The sequence below is a fragment of the Stenella coeruleoalba genome (assembly GCF_951394435.1).
Source record: "Stenella coeruleoalba genome assembly, chromosome: 1".
NCBI classification, from domain to species: Eukaryota; Metazoa; Chordata; class Mammalia; order Artiodactyla; family Delphinidae; genus Stenella; species Stenella coeruleoalba.
In genome coordinates, this window is record NC_137169.1 from 188274067 (window position 1) to 188291703 (window position 17637).

Genomic DNA, 17637 nt, shown 5'->3' on the forward strand with positions numbered 1-17637 from the left:
CTTCCCTTACCCAGCATGTCCAGTAATGGGCAAATCTTTAAGATGTCCACGTCCCAGGCCTGGAACTTCAGGCTCCAATGGCCCTGTCCCAACTGACTCAACCCCCCACACCCAACAGCATCCCAGGCAAAATTGACCTCAGGAAATGGCCTCTCCAGATGTTGTTTACAGCTTAACAGGAAACTTGCCACCTCTTCAGAAGTCTTTGAATTTTATGAGTTTTCATTGCCATGAAACGGAAGTTCTATATCCAGTTAAAGAAACTGCAGTCATCCCTGTACAAGTTGAGAAATTAGGAGGGAAGAGTTATCTGGTGCCTTTCCCTGACCCCTAAAATAATAAATAGAGAAGACCCAATATCTGACACTTGACCAGCCACATAGATCATTTAAGAGAAACCCTGCCAGTTCTTAAAAGCTGAGGCCCACTGCTCACCAGTGTGGTCCTCTTCTCCTGACTGTTTAGTTCCTCCCAGCACACAAGGAAACTAGCTGCACATTTGTTACAGGTTTTACTGCAATGACTGAGAAGTTCAGCACAGCCATGTACATGGACAGAGGGGCTGAGCAGTTGGTGGAGATCCTCAACCACTATATAAGTGCAATAGTGGAGAGTAAGTGTCCCCATAGGTTTCTGGCTTAAGCATATTTCAATTCATTGTTTTTCTGTATTTGGTGGTTATAACCTGATAAAGTACTGTTGCTTAGCATTCTTCATTGTCTCCATGAAATGTGTATGAAACTAGTCTTTTTGAAATATAATACAGTACAAATGAAGGAATGCAATCAAACCTCATTAACACAGACTATTTGAGGGATTAGTTTTGCATTAGTTACAAAACTAAATTAGAGACTACTTTTAAAAGAACCGTAGTAGTAATTCTTTTAGTTATATTCAATAACTCCAAAAAACTAGCATCAATATAACTCAAACACAGTCATTAAGAGAATATGGTATGAATACATGAGTGATTTACAATCAACTTGTCAGTAATTTGTGTCCTAATAATGGATTCTGAAGTACTTCCAGCTGACTGAAACTTTGGTCTCCTTTTCAACCTCTGCCTACCAACTTGTAGGACTTATTTGCATTATTGTTTGCATTATTAATTCGAACTATTCATGAAGAAAAGGATTTATTCTATTAAGGTAAATCTTAGGTCTAGTCCATTATCAGGCTCTGAGTTCCCTAGTAATATCTTAATATCACCCGCTAGATAAAATTTGATTGTCATTAAAAGCAGAAACTATATCTAATTCCTTTTTGCATTACACTCAGCACAATGGTGCTCAACAAATTTGTGATAATGCAGAAATAAGAGGAAAAATGTCCATTTATGTCAGAAAGCCTAAATAAACAAAATGCAAGTTGGTAATAAACAAAACCCAAGTTGACCATAGTTGTGGGTTTTTTCTGATTTTCAGTTCTTATGGAGTCCTGTCACTCATGTACTCACCCACGCTCACTCAAGCCCCTGCTCATAACATACATAGATCAGTGAAGAACGTCCCATTATCATGGGAGTAGGATAGCTGTCCTTAAGCCTCCTCAGCAATCCCACCGTCTTCGTTCCTATCTTTTCCCATTCACAAAAACAGAGCAGGTACATAATTTAGTTCACTGTTCTCATTCTGCAGTTGAGGAAAGAGACTCAAATGGGTTTAAATGCCTTGTCTGAGATGACATCTTTAGTATAAACCTATTCTCTGAATTGCTCTTCTCTTGACCTAATTTCTATCCCACTGTTGAAGAGTAGATTCCTTTTATTAGCTTTAAGAAATCAAAGTTATTCTGTACACCTGAAACTTACATAATTTAAAAAGAAAGAAATCAGAGTTTGATTTTACCTTCTTTTCTTTTTTTTTTTTTTCCTCAGAAGTGTTGATTTTTGGAGGAGACATCTTAAAATTTGCAGGTATGGGGGCTTACCGACATAGCAGGGGTAAGAAAGGAATGCCAAGGGGCCTGTGCTCTGACAAAGGAAGCATCTCAGAGAAAACAGTGGCCAGCAGACCGGGTGGAGAAATGTTTGAAGCATAATTCTGTACAGATTTCATACAAAATAGACTGGCCCCCAGGGCAGGTCAGGACCTCTGGTGTGTCTTTCTTTTCAAGGTGATGCTCTGCTAGCCCTGTGGAAGGTGGAGCGGAGGCAACTGAAAAACATCATCACGGTGGTAATTAAATGTAGCCTGGAGATCCATGGATTGTTTGAGACCCAGAAGTCTGAAGAAGGCCTGGATGTCCGAGTCAAGATAGGTAAGCTCTTGAGAAAGAAGAGATGCTATAGCAGTTTGGATATAGGTCCTGACTCCTGAGGCATCTCCCCGGTAAAGAGAAAACAGTAGAACACTGTGACTCAGGTCCACCATCTTGTCTTGAACTTTGGATTAGGTTAACCAGAATGTAAATTTTGGTTCCCTCACTTATCAGTCAAGAGAACTAATATCTACCCCATAGACTTACAAAAAAGTAAATTTAAGTGGTTAGTATAGTACCCGGCACATAGTCACCACTCCACAAAATAGTCTTTATCATTACTATTGCTGTTATTATGATTAGGTCTTGCTTCTGTCCACAATATGTATCATTAAGCACAACAGGCAGCAGCTTGTGATTACATAGATTCAGCAATGTCGTAAGACTGGTCCTCCCCCACTTCATAAGAATCATGTGCAAGAAAAGCTTAAAAGTTCAACCTGCGACACAGCTCCACTTAACAGAGGGCTTCTTAAATTCACACGTACAATAGCAATCACACATATTTCCAATTGTGTTGCAGACATTACACTATGTCATTTCCACTTCACCACAGTCCTGAGGTACAGGCATCAAAGGATTTCACAGGTGGGGAATGAGATTCTGAGAAGTGTAAATGATGAGTTACAGCTGATGCTGTTGACGTTAGCTTTTGCCTAACTAAACTTTGTAAACTTTATAATTCTCCAGTATCATAGATCAGAGGTTATCCAATTAACTGCTTCTCAGTTTTCTTTAGGTTATTCAGAATTTCCAAATTAGTTAAATCTTCTGTTGAAAAAATAATCAAAGTTGTTATAATACTGAATCTTATTTTTCCAAGTTAACACCTAGAGATTTTTGACATATTATCCTTCTTGGAAAATGATGGGGACCCTTCATGTGTATGCTGATTGGCTGTTAGAGAAGTGAAGTGGTTCCAGTACCTTTTCTTTTTTTTTTAATTTAATTTTATTTATTTAAAAATTTTTAAAATTGAAGTATAGTTAATTTACAGTGCTGTGCCAATCTCTGCTGTACAGCAAAGTGACTCACTTATACACATACATTCTTTTTTTATATGCTTTTCCATTATGGTTTATCACAGGATATTCAATATAGTTCCCTGTGCTATACAGTAGGACCTTGTTGTTTATCCATCCTATATATAATAGTTTACATCTGCTAATCCCGAACTCCCAGTCCTTCGCTTGGCAACCACAAGTCTGTTCTCCATGTCTATGAGTCTGTTTTTGTTTTGTAGATAGGTTCACTTGTGCCATATTTTAGATTCCACATATAAGTGATATCATATGGTATTTGTCTTTCTCTTTCTGACTTACTTCACTAGTATGATAATCTCTAGTTGCATCCATGTTACTGCAAATGGCATTATTTCATTCTTTTTTATGGCTGGGTAGTATTCCATTGTATATATGTACCACATCTTCTTTATCCATTCATCTGTCGATGGGCATTTAGGTTGTTTCCATGTTTTGACTATTGTGAATCGTGCTGCTATGAATATAGGGGTGCATGTATCTTTTTGAATTATAGTTTTGTCCAGGTATATGCCCAGAAGTGGGGTTGCTGGGTCATATGGTAATTCTATTTTTAGTTTTCTGAGGAACCTCCACAGTGCTTTCCATAGTGGCTGAACCAACTTACATTCCCACCAACAGTGTAGGAGTTCCCTTTCCTCCACACCCTCTCCAGCATTTGTTATTTGTAGACTTATTAATGATGGCCATTCTGACTGGTGTGAGGTGGTACCTCATTGTAGTTTTGATTTGCATTTCTCTAATAATTCCTGATGTTGAGCATCTTTTCATGCGCCTACTGGCCATCTGTATGTCTTTGGAGAAATGTCTCTTAAGGTCTTCTCCCCATTTTTCAATTGGGTTGTTTGTTTTTTTGTTGTTGAGTTGTATGAGCCATTTGTATATTTTGGAGATTAAGCCTTAGTCTGTCACATCATTTGCAAATATTTTCTCCCATTCCGTAGGTCATCTTTTCTGTTTTTTGTTTGTTTTTATGGTTTCCTTTGCTTTGCAAAAAGCTTGTAAGTTTGATTAGGTCCCATTCGTTTATTTTTGTTTCTATTCTATTGCAGTAACTTTTCTTTTAACGAGCCTAAGCATCAGTATGTTTCAGAGGGAAAAAAAACCATATGTATATATCAGGGGAAATCAGCTTTGACAAATCAGCATGGCAGAGAGCAAAGATAAAAAACAAATTTTGGTGCTTCCCTGGTGGCGGAGTGGTTGAGAGTCCGCCTGCCGATGCAGGGGATCCTGGTCTGGGAGGACCGCACATGCTGCGGAGTGGCTGGGCCCGTGAGCCATGGCCGCTGAGCCTGCGCGTCCGGAGCCTGTGCTCCGCAACGTGAGAGGCCCGCATACCGCAAAAAAAAAAAACGCACCAAATTTTGATTATGTTAATTATAGTCATTTAAAAGAACTGTGTATCACTTACAGTTCATGTATACATACATTTCGCATACATGTCATATTTTACAACATTCTCTCTTCTGTTGCTTTGGTACCAAAACCTTCAGCTCCCAACTTGAAAACAACTGGAGGACACATTCTTGGGATAGAACTTGATGGTCAAAATGCCTGTTCCTTTCCCCTACCTTTTCTTCTCTGGCTGTTGCCTGAAATTTCACCCTAAGTGCTTCTTTTCAGCAAGAGCCTCAATCTCTGATAAAATGCAAGTTGTTCCCAAACAGAAATCATTAAAACTGTCCTCTGTATAAATAAGAAGTGTAAATAAGTCAAAGTATAAATAAATTGAAGAAATGATAAAATAACTTTGGGGACTGATAGGGCCAGATATCTAGGGAGCTAAATGTCATAGAAAGGTGAAAACAAGTAGGTAACTTGCTAGCTTTGGGAGAAAAGGAGTTTGGGAAGGGCCAGGCCCAGAATAGACTGCTCTGATTTCCATGTAAAATTTTAGAAACTAGATTTTGCTCTGGGATGCTCAAGATTCTGATTTGTCCAAGAACTCATGCTGCTGGGGACCAAGCCAGAACTTCTCATGCAAATCCATTGCTTGCCTTCTTGCCAGGCCTGGCTGCCGGCCACATCACCATGTTGGTCTTTGGAGATGAAACTCGAAACTACTTCCTAGTGATTGGTCAGGCGGTGGATGACGTACGCCTGGCGCAGAACATGGCGCAGATGAATGATGTCATTCTATCACCAAACTGCTGGCAGCTCTGTGACCGGAGCATGATTGAAATTGAGAGGATTCCAGATCAGAGAGCAGTAAAGGTAGGTGTGATCCTGTCACTTGCAGAAAGTTCTGCCATTCTGTGCCAGGGGCCTCCTGTCAGAAAAGCCACTGGGAAGCCACTGGTTCCATGAAGCTTCCAGGCTGGAGACTTGGATGGGGTCAATCTGGGTTAGATTAAAAAGTATTGGTCCAGGGACTTCCCTGGTGGCACAGTGGTTAAGAATCCGCCTGCCAATGCAGGTGACATGGGTTCAAGCCCTTGTCCAGGAAGATCCCACATGCCACAGAGCAGCTAAGCCCATGAGCCACAACTACTAAGCCTGCATGCCACAACTACTGAAGCCCAGGCGCCTAGAGTCCGTGCTCCGCAACAAGAGAAGCCACTGCAATGAGAAACCCACACACCACAATGAAGAGTAGCCCCTGCTCCCTGAAACTAGAGGAAAGCCTGCCTGCAACAACAAGGACCCAACACAGCCAAATAAATAAATAAATAAATAAGTAAAGTATTGGTCCAGAACACCTCCTCTGGGAGGAACCAAGGCTGGTGAGTTCAAGAGGAAATGATCAGGCTTCTCCGTGATAATTAAGGATGTGGAATTTGGGTATGGAGGCCTTTGGGGGGAACAGTGCCCTTGCTTAATGAAAGGAAGAGTCTCCTGGCTATTCCCTAGGAGCAGAGGTTGTAGTTTTGACGGCTGCCATTGGCCTTCAGGTTCTCTACTCAACACTCTCCTAACTCAGTGTGAGGAATCACCGAGGGTGAGGATTGGAGGTGAGCAGGGGCAGCAAAGATTAGTGAAGGAAGAGACTTTTCCTGTCTCTACTAGGCCCTGCCTAGTAGAAAGCACTGTAGTTAAGCTGAAGACCAACTATAAGCAGAACTGTCCTTGGGATATAGCCAATTAGAGAAAGGGGGCAGAGCTGTGCTGCTAGATGAAGCAAGAATGAGACTGCTTGGCAGATGGAAAGAAGAGATGGTGAACACATGGAATTGAAGGCAAAGATGAAAGCCCCCTCACCCTCACACACACAATGTACTAGGTATGCATCAGTCTACAACCCTCACAGCCCTCCCCCACTCACTCTCCCAGTAATACACATCCCAGCTGCATGACCTAGCTGGGTGATAGCAATGCCCCCCATTCCCCATCTTCTTCAATTGTTCCTTATACCTTTAAAAATTGTTTTTAATTTTTAAATTAATTTTAGACTTACAAGAAAGTTCAAAAATAATATGAGTGTTTCCATATATCCCTTACCCAGCTTCCCCAAATGTTAGCATTCTTCATAACCAGAGTGCAATTAGTCAAAACCTGAAAATTAACATTGGTGCAATACTACTCACTAATTAAAGGCCTTATTTGGATTTCACCTGTTTTCCCACTAAAGTCCTCAGTAGAATGTTCCAGGACTCTATCCGTGATCTCACACCACACTTTTTTATTTTTACCTAGCCTCCTGCAATCTCTAAAACAGTTTTTTAGTTTTTCCTTGTCTTTTATGACCTTGACATGTAAGAAGAGCATTAATCAGTTATTTTAGTGTATGTCCCTCTGTCTGGTTTTGCCTGATAGGTTCTCATTATTGGACTAAGGTTATCCATTTGGGGGGCAAGAATGTCACAGAAGTGAGGTTGTGCCATTCTCCATGTATCATATCTTGGGGTTCATGGTTTGATATGAATCTTATTACTGGTGCTGTTCCTGATACACCCGTATCAGGGCATTAGCACCCTTTGTCTTTTTACGCTTGTAAGAAAGAGATGATGTACAGTTTAACCAGGCTTTATTTGAATTAAAATATTATAAAAGAATAAGAAAAAGAAGAAGAAAGTTCTAAGACTGGAAAAGTATACAGGTCAGCCCCTTGGAAATGGCCCTCTGTGTATATACCAAAGATTGAGATTTTAATGACCGATCGGAGATATTTTTAACGTAGTCACATGCAAATAAAGCTCTTCATTGTTTAAGTATGCTAGTCCCTGTTTATCATGTCCTGGATATTCAAAAGCATACACCCTGCCCTTTCTGTTGAGAAATTACATTCAAAGGACCAGACAGCCCTCAGAATAACCAAAAACTTCTCTTTTTTTCTTTTTCAATTTAGGTTAATTTCTTAAAACCACCCCCTTCTTTTAACTTTGACGAGTTTTTCACAAGGTGTATGGCTTTCATGGATTATTATCCTTCTAGTGACCACAAAGGTAAGTACCCTCTATAGACAAAAGCCTTTGCCTCTACAATTGGTCAGCAGGGTCTTATACCAATGCCAGGGGCTCCATTACAAGGGATTGGCCTCCTCAGTACAGCTCCCAGCCCCAGCAGCACACAAAAGGGACCTCCTTCCCATTCCCCACAACCTTCCTCGGGTCCTCTACCTCTCCCTTGGCAATGACTCCTTCCCTCGTCGTCCAAACATTTGTAAGTCTTCTCCATGATAAAAGAAAAAAATAAAACTTCTATGAACCCTACTTTTCCCTTCTAACCTTCACCACCAAACTTCTCAGAATAGTAATCTATATGTCTCTGCCTCTTCTTCTATCCTCTCATTTATTTATTCACCTAATAAGCATTGATTACATGCACCTCGGAGATGAGGGGGCATGTGTTCACCTACTTGTCAGTCTTGAGCCCCTGACATCTAGCTTCTGTCCACTTCTCCTGTCTACTGAGGACACTAATAACCATCAACTTACCAAACCAGCTGACCTCTCTTCAGGCCTCATACTAGGTGCTTGGCTTTAGATTACTCTCTTTTTCTGGATACTACCTTCTCCTCTTTCCTTGCTTTCAAGAAGATTCTTTCCTAGTTTTGCTTTTACCCCTCAAACTACCCATTTTCAGTGCCCTTTCTATTCCTTAAATGCTGATGATTTCAGGGATCTGTCCTTGACTGTCTGGTCTTCTCTACCCACATTTTGTGGAACCATTCATCTATGCTGGATTTCCCCATGACTCCACAGGGCTGGGACTAGGAGGAAAGCAGGACAATTTAGGTGACACAAAACAAACTTTAACACTTCATGAAGTAGACAGTCTTCTGCAAAATGGTGTGGAGGGCAAGAAGCTTTTATAGGGCAAAGAATAAAGGAAGAGACAAATAAAAAATATCTGATTGGGTGGGGTCATATAGTTAGTCTTGTGTGGGGTGAGAAGGCCCAGAGTTGGCTTGGCATTTGGGGATTGGCTGACTGGATTATTGCATTTCTGGTTAAGAGGAGCATTTACAGGGAAACACACGTTATCTAAGTCTTGGTTTGCTGACATGGCACCCTGGGCAGGGAACAGCTCCATCTTGGGCCTAGAAATTTATTTCAACATTGTCTAAATTCTATGCTACTTATCTTTCCCTAAAAACTGTTTCTTCATCCAAACTAGAAACTTCAGAGACATCTTTGAATCATTTTTCTTTCTCATCATTTATGTGTAGGTCTTGAATATTTTGAACATCACAAATAGTAGACTGTAATTTTACAAAATTGCAGTAGGTAATGGGGTGGGGGGGACACTGAGGGGAACTGCAGGAAAATTGACCAGGAAAGGCCAAGAACCCCAAAGCTCCAAGGATGGAGAAAGTCTAGTGACACTCCTTGAGTTGTATCCCATCCCAACTCCTAGATCTTAATGGTGCCTTCAATAAAGAGCTTCTTCTGGCCTTATTTTGGTCACTGCAGTAGTGCAGTGCAATTCTGGTGCTAATTACCTGGAGTTAGCACAGATAGGTGGAGTCCTCCATAAGACTCTCCTTATTTCAGACACCAGCTGCAAGCTCTGAGATCACCAGGCCACCTGCACTTCTGACCAATTGGCTACAGATCCAAGGGTTCCCACAATGCTCTCAGGTTCAATAAATAATTCACTATAACTCACAGAACTCAGGAAAGTGCTATGCTTATAATGATGGCTTTATTGTAAAGGATACAAATGAAGACCAGTGTTGTATTTATCTCTAGACACATAGGGTGAGGTCTGGGAGAGTCCCAAACATGAAGCTTCTATATCCTCAGGACACATCACTCTCCCTGCACATCAAGGTATGATTACCAACCAGGGAAGCTCACCCAAGCTTTTGGGGGTTCAGAGATTTTATTGGCGTTTAATTAAGTAGGCATGTTGATTGAATCATTGGCCTTGCAATTGAACTAAATCTCCAGTCCCCATTCCCTCTTCAGAAGTCCTGGAGGTCAGGCTCTAATCACCTGGCTCAAAGCCCCAACCCTCTTATCATGTGCTTGGTCTTTCCAGATAGACCCCTATCCTGAATCATCTCATTAGCATAAATTCAGGTGTGGTCCAAAGGGCCCACAGTGAATAACAGAGACAATCCTATTAACTGGGAAATCCCAACGGTTTAGAAGTTACTCTCAGGTACCAGAAACGAAAACCAGCCAAATTCTTTATAAGTTTTGTCTCCATAACCATTGCCACCGTAATGGTCTAGACCTTTACAACTCCTGCTCTCTTCCTGAGCTCTTTGCCTTTTTCCACAGTCTATTTAGTGTCATTTCTTGTTAATCTCCAATATTCACATGGGGCTCCAGGCAGGCTAGAGTAACATACTGTGCTCATTCTTGACTTTAACCAACTTGGTTCCCTCTGCTAGGAATGCCCTCCTTAATCCTTCTAGTAAAAAGCTGTAAGTCATTCAAGATTGAGTAAAATCCCTAGTTCTCCTTTGAACCCTTTTCAGATTAAACCAGTTTGTCTAGGCCCCTGCTTCCTCTGAATCTCTCTGGTCTTTATAATCTTTTAGCCCATTTGGCCTCTTTTCTATTTAAATTTTCTAAAAATATTATACTTGAATGTCCGTAAGTCAGTGCCTCCAGGAAAAAGTCCAAGTTTCCTAATGACTTTTTTCCTCACACAGTGCCTAGCATGGTGTTTTAAATATACTAGGTTTTGAATATATCCCATAAAGACTTTAAAAGTAAATTTTCTTCTTAATTTGTATCCCTTTCAGACTCCGTTGTTATTTTTCAACTTTTTTTTTTCACATTATCATTATTTTATTCCCTGCTAAAAGCCTATCATCCTTTCTTTCTCCCTCACTTTTTGATTTCTTCAAGCTCATTCTTACCACCTCCTATCAGTCTATTTTAGAGTATGGAACTATCAACCATTACAGTAACGAGAACCATAGCAATAATGAAACCCCAGTGCTTTTTTTCCCTGGACAAGGAAGTAGGAATCAACCAGGGCAGTGAAGCGACTTGTCCAGAGTCACACAGTGAGTTGGTATCAAACCTGAGATCAGAAGCCAGTGTCCTGAATCTTACTTGTGCTGCTCTTTCAACTCTGTCATCCCCTACATTCTGTCACCATTGTCCTCCATTGGCATTCCCTCATCTCTCCATTCCCATCACCTGTGGCAAGACTTTTAGGCCAAGTATGGAGGTGAGAGTCTCCTTAAGTTCTGAAGCGTGATGACAATTAGAACAGGGTTTTGAGCTACACGCAACTGAATTTTGGGAAACCTGCAACTTCTGAGAACTTCTCATTGGATTTCCCTTGGCCCTATTTGGCCACTAGGTAGCCCAGAGTGTCCTGACTGAACAGTGAAGACCACTGCCCAAGGGAATGGGGACTGGGAGGTGCCTCTCTCTAGCACTGCAGAGCCAAGCTTCCCTTTCTGAGCCTGCCCCTCCTTCTGCCCTCTTAGACCTCCTGAGGCTTGCTTGCATGCTGGAGTCCGATCCTGAACTGGAGTTGTCCCTACAAAAGTATGTGATGGAAAGCATATCGAAACAGGTATTTTCATATTTTAATTTATTGGCTTTTGGTGTGTCAGGGATCTTGGACAGCTGTTAAGATCAAGAAAATCAATAGCTTGTAAAATGTTTCATTGAAGTAAAAAGAGGTGGGGCTGACATTCTCCATGCCTAGGTGACTGAAAAGTTTATTGTTCACGTCAGGATACTTTTAAGAGTTAAAGGAGCATGATTCATAATTACACTGTGACAACAGGCGTAAACTAGGACTGTGTTGCCTTACACAACTGGGCAAACTGAACCTGTCCCAAGCATATAAGAACACATGGTTACCCTTTCTATAGGCCACATAGCAGAAAGACGTCAAGTGAATGATACCGTTTCTCTTAAGTCACTTGAATTGGATCTTAAGCTTTGAAAGTTAATACAGATAATTAGAACTCTCAGAGCTACCTCAAGCCCCCAAAGTTTTCCCTTTGCATTTCCTTAGATCTAGGTTCTCTCAAATGCATTAATCTGTGCAAATTATAACTGTTTCTGAGCACTCACCATATGCCAGACACTCTGCTCTTTCTTTCTTTTTATAGCCTACATATATCCGAACTACATTTATAGCCAAGTGGTTCACCTTTTTTTTTTCATATTTATTTTTTTGGTGGCACCGGGTCTTAGTTGTGGCAGGTGGGCTACTTAGTTGTGGCATGCGAACTCTTAGTTGCAGCATGCACATGGGATCTAATTCCCTGACCGGGGATTGAACCCAGCGCCCCTGCGTTGGGAGCTCGGAGTCCTATCCACTGCACCACCAGGGAAGTCCCTCTACCCTTTCATATATTTATTCTTCACAGTCCTTGGCAGGTATTTTTATCCCTTATATGTGAGAAAACTGAGACCCAGAGGACGCCATGAACTTTCCTGAGGTTGTAAAGTAGCAAATGTGCCTAGGATTTGAACTCTGTTCTCTCTGAACCCTACAATTTTTTGCACAGGCTATACACTGCCTCTAATATATGGCTGTTTTAATTCTTAATCCCATCAAAATGCAGTTGTGCCCTAGAGGAAATCTTTGTAGGACAAGCCTGATCAGTGGGCAGCTGCCTTCACAGTATGGGTTGAAGAGCTATCAGAATGCACCCCTCCACATTCTGCTCAATTTAGAAACACTCCCTTTAGTGGCTGCAATTGTTCGACTCTTCAAGGTTTTTGAAGCTCAAGAGAGCCACCCCCTCTTCCCCTCCCTCCCTCTAAGAGATATAACACATTATGCCTCTTCAGCTGTTACCAGCTGAGAGCAAGGTCTACAGGAATGGGATATGTGAGACTCCGTGAGTCACTGTGAAAATTGTGGGTAGGAATGACGAACACCAGCTGAAGATATAACAGCTAAGGGGGCTGAAAGGAGGCAAAAGAGAAACCTTTTACAGCTTTACCAAGGCCTGTCCCTGCACTTCAAGAACAGAGATGTGGGGACTTCCCTGGTGGCGTAGTGGTTAAGAATCCGCCTGCCAATGCAGGGGACACGGGTTCGATCCCTGGTCCGGGAAGATCCCACATGCCGCGGAGCAACTAAGCCTGTGTACCATAACTACTGAACCTGTGCTCTAGAGCCCGTGAGCCACAACTACTGAGCATGCGTGCTACAACTACTGAAGCCCGGACGCCTAGAGCCTGTGCTCTGCAGCAAAGAGAAGCCACCACAATGAGAAACGCGTGCACTGCAGCAAAGAGTAACCCTTGCTGCAACTAGAGAAAGCCCGAGTGCAACAATGAAAACCCAATGCAGCCAAAATAAATAAATAAAATAAAATTTTAAAATAATAACAATAAAAAAATAAAAAGCACCCCTAAAAATTCAAGGTAAAACAAAACAGAGAGTTGTAGGCATATAATAGAAAGATATGTTTAAAAAAAAAAAAGAACAGAGATGTGGTTGCATTTTCCAAACCAAAACTCAGAACACATGGCCTGATAGAATAAATTTTAAATTAATTAATTAATTTAACATTTAAAATCATGTATTTAATATTAATTATTGATACTTATTTAAGAAATTCATTTGAAAACTCAGAAAGTTATCATATTGGTGAGTTAGAAATTATTAAATTATCTTTTATGAAAAGTCTCAAATTACATGAAACCAGGACTGTCTCAGCCTGCAAGATTCCCTATACACAATTTCCTCTTTCATCCAGAAGATGTGTTTCATATAGCCAATGGAGAATTTGACACTTTTGTGCTATTTGGGGGAGAAAAAAATGCAGTGATGCTCCCCCATTGGTTTGCTGTGCAGTTAATTTAACAAAATTCAGGGCTGATGATATAGGCAGGGATAATTTGGGAGCACCCTCCTTTCCTTTCCCTGTGCAGGGGAATGTTATAAATGGAATGTTGGACTAGAAGTCTATAGATTTGCATTTTTGTTTGCTACTGTTTCCCCATGTGACTTGGGAAAATTATGTTATTTCACCATCTCTCAGTTATCTAATTAGTAAAGTGGGCATAATAATGCTGATTTTATTTCATTTGAGGATAAAATAGGGTAGAATATGAAAATATTCTCTGAAAACATAAGGTTGAATTACATAGCATGCTATTCTTATTCCTACATTGTAAGGGAGCCAAAAGAGCAGCAGTCCTTTTTTTATTGTGATGGCTCATATTGGCATGAGGGAGCTAGCAGTTGGGGCAAGGGAGTGGTGTCTGGCCAAAAATGAGCAGGTGCGTAGGTTTCCATTGAAGAGATTTTCTTTGTTTGTTTTGTTTGTTTCTTTGTTTTTTGCGGTGCGCGGGCCTCTCACTGTTGTGGCCTCTCCCGTTGCGGAGCACAGGCTCCAGACGCACAGGCTCAGCAGCCATGGCTCACGGGCCCAGCCGCTCCGCGGTACATGGGATCCTCCTGGACCGGGGCACGAACCCGCGTCCCCTGCATCGGCAGGCGGACTCTCAACCATTGCACCGCCAGGGAAGCCCTGGAAGAGATTTTGATAGGCCATTCCATTTCCATCTTTTTTACTTTGGGTTGCCTCTTCCGTGTTGTACCTCCCAACTTTGATAACTTCAGCTTCCCTAGAGAACCTCAAAAGGCTAGTTCCATCCCAGTGATCATTTTGGGTGTAGGGGTGATATTGGGAGGAAAGAGCCACTGCCAAGGACACATGTTAAGGAAAGCTTCCCTCTGAATTGCAGATTGATGACAAACAGCTTCGGGGTTATCTGTCTGAGCTTCGCCCAGTGACGATCGTGTTTGTGAACCTGGTGTTTAAGGACCAAGACAAAGCAGAAGTCATAGGCTCGGCCATCCAGGATGCCTGCGTGCACATTAATTCTGTCCTGAGGGTCTTCCGAGGCCAAATCAACAAAGTCTTCATGTTTGACAAGGTAAATTTCCCACTAAAGGTGTGGGAACCTACCAATAATTTAAGGTTAGCGTTCATGTCTGTGGACATGGGGGAGAGGGAGGGAATAGACACCTCTAACCTAGAACTATCAGTCTTTATTCATAGTTATAATTACAGCTTACATGGGGGATAAGGCACTCACTACGTGCCAGGCATTGTTCTCCACACTTTACATATTTCACTCATTTCTCCTCATGACTACTCCAAGAGGTAGGTACTGCTCTTATTGTCCCCAATTGACAGATGAGGAGGTTTAGGTAGAGATGAGGCTACTGAGACAAGATGAGATTAAATGGTGGATTGGGATTCAAACCCAGGTAATGTGCCTTCTTCGTCTGTGCTCTTAACCCCTGTGTTCAACTAGCTTTCACTATACATACCTATATCTGCAACCCAGGGTATAATGCATCTCCCAGAGATTTTAGGTCAGGTTTCTAGTAACCGTCATACCCCAGAAGCTGTAATTTCTGATAACCTCCACCTGCCGTAGGTACACTTCCAGTTCCCCTTTCAGTTTCTTAATCAGTTGGGGTGGTGGGTGTCACATCTAGCTCTCAGTGTTTTCAATCTGCTCTTATTCAATTCAGAGAAAAATGATGTGATAAATTATCACAGAAGTGCTCATGAGAATTGACTCCCCCGGGCTTCCCTGGTGGCGCAGCTGTTGAGAGTCCGCCTGTCGATGCAGGGGACACGGGTTCGTGTCCCGGTCCGGGAAGATCCCACATGCCGCGGAGTGGCTGGGCCCGTGAGCCATGGCCTCTGGGCCTGCGCTTCCGGAGCCTGTGCTCCGCAACGGGAGAGGCCACAACAGTGGGAGGCCAGCATATCGCAAAAAAAAGAAAAAAAAAAAATTGACTCCCCATCTCAGGTGTTTCTGTATCTTAAGAGCAGGGCACTCAATTACTGCCCCACACTCATTCATTCACTAATTCAGTAAGCACTTATTGAGCATTTCATAGCCACTGAAAGCTAGGGCTGCAAAGATGGGTAACTCACACACGTTGTCCCAGAACCAGGCAGAAAGAACAAATTCTTTGTAGGAAAAATAAACTCTGTGCTTCTGAGGGAGTGGGGCCCTCCAGCACAGTGTGCTCTAGTACTTTCTTCCATATTCATTCATGAGTATCATCAGAAAAGAGCATAGAACCTAAGAGAACAGTCTTCGGTGTCTAACAGACACTCCAGACAATTCCTGGAGAGACAGTTCCTGGCTCCAGCAATTCTCAGCTGTGTGACCTTAGCAAGTCATTGAACTTCTCTGAGACTTGGTTTGTTCCTGAATAAAAATAGGGATATTATTTAAATGGGGATAGTATTTGCCTCAAATGATTGTTGGAAGTTTTAAAAAATATATGTGTGAAGCACTTGTTGCAATGCCAGTTCACGTCAGCACTCAGCAGATGAGAGGTGCTTAGTCTCACTGCCAGCATGAGACCTTCCCAAGCCACTAGGCAGAATTTCCAGGCAAAGCAGACCCACCAGTGGCCCCAAAGGGGCTGCCCTCTAGTCTCTTCACAGACCTGGATTCAGGGCTTCCCTCGCACATCACAACAGAACCCAGCGCCAATTAGGATTTGATTCTTGGTCAGCTGCTTTTTGGAGAGGGTTGAAGACATTGAGGCATTTTACTGTTCTTTTGCATTTTATCAGGATATAACATACATAGACTCAAATTTTTAACTCATTGGGCTTTATTCATTATGCCCTTTTCTTACAGAAAACAGCGTCTGAGATCATTTTTTAAGGGACTGGTAGTAAAAGTGCCAAGTTTTAGAGTTTACTCTCTGCTTGAAAGAGTTAACTTTTTGTGAGAAAAACCACTCCCAGCTTAAGCCTTTATCCTTAAGAAAAATGAATAATAACAATATCTGAAAAGAACTTTAGAGTTTATAAGGTATATGTGTATATATGTGTGAATATATATATATAATATATTAATATTTTCAGTAGTCAAACCAACCTCAGCAAGTCTAGGTTATACCCATTTTCAGATTCATAAACTGAAGTTCATAGAGTGTAATTGACTTGTCCAAGTTTCTACACTTGGGAAGTGGCCTGAGAACACAGATTTTCTGATTCCAGAGCTGGTACCTTTTGCTCTGTGCTGCTTCTTGGCCTGAAACTTAGTACCTTGCAGCCTAAGACCTTGGCCACAGGAGAGAGTAGAGGAGGGTGCACACAAATAGCTCAGTACAACCCACTATCTCTGGAGCAAAAACAAGCCCCTCTCAGGCTCAAGCCCTACTGTTGATGATGCACTAGAAGTTACATGAAGTTTGCTAAAAATAAAATGGGTGTGAGAGAAATCACAATGAAATTTGTTTCAGAGAGTGAAAATTGCTGCCCACCCTCCACTGGGCCTTCTAGCTGGTCCAGTTTAAAGCTGACTGTCCACCAGCTGTGTTTGCTGATTCTCTCCCTCACAGGGCTGCTCCTTTCTCTGTGTCTTTGGTTTTCCCGGGGAAAAGGCACGTGATGAGGTCACTCATGCCTTGGAAAGTGCTGTGGATATATTTGACTTCTGCTCTCACGTCCACAAGATCCAGTGAGTGTTTCCAGACCCTGATTCCGTCTGGTCCCTGACCCTGTTGTAGGGTATGGGGAGATAGGACAAGTGTCAGGAAAGAGGAAGGCAGGAGAAGGCTGTCCTTGCCTGGGTGCCCTTATGTCTGCATTCATTACTCACCTAATGTACAGGTAGGGTGAGCAAACCCAGCCCTGACGCAGTCAGACGGGGGATGGTCAAGGCCAGGTGGAGAAAGGATACTCCTAAAAAGTCCAAATGTACCAGAGAGAGTCTAACTGAGTTGTCTCTCTCTACTCTGGCTTACTTTCTGGTAGAGGTCGCACTCCCAACTATGTTGGAGACCTGAGTTGATTTTTAATAACTAGGAGATAAAGTAAGTCCTTGGGTTAGAAATTTATATATTGATCTGGCCCCAAGATGATCCACTGAACAAAACTGTCAAGTTAATGTTTACCAATCCTCAACCCCAGCTGTCCAAGAGCCCAGTGCCCTCAGGCTCCCCCAGACTGAGCACCCCAGTG

General features: G+C 42.1%; 1 protein-coding gene across 1 annotated transcript in view; it reads left to right on the forward strand.

Annotated features, from left to right (window-relative positions):
* The first annotated feature begins 416 nt into the window (after window positions 1-416).
* The window catches only part of ADCY10 (adenylate cyclase 10), a 95530-nt gene continuing 78309 nt past the window's right edge, over window positions 417-17637 (forward strand). Inside the window, exons 1-8 of the mRNA XM_079926017.1 lie at window positions 417-613; window positions 1877-1915; window positions 2116-2259; window positions 5311-5516; window positions 7588-7684; window positions 11140-11228; window positions 14375-14566; window positions 17016-17134. Coding sequence (XP_079782143.1) covers window positions 520-613; window positions 1877-1915; window positions 2116-2259; window positions 5311-5516; window positions 7588-7684; window positions 11140-11228; window positions 14375-14566; window positions 17016-17134 — 980 coding nt within the window. The 5' untranslated portion in view covers window positions 417-519. The remainder of the gene's footprint in view (window positions 614-1876; window positions 1916-2115; window positions 2260-5310; window positions 5517-7587; window positions 7685-11139; window positions 11229-14374; window positions 14567-17015; window positions 17135-17637) is intronic.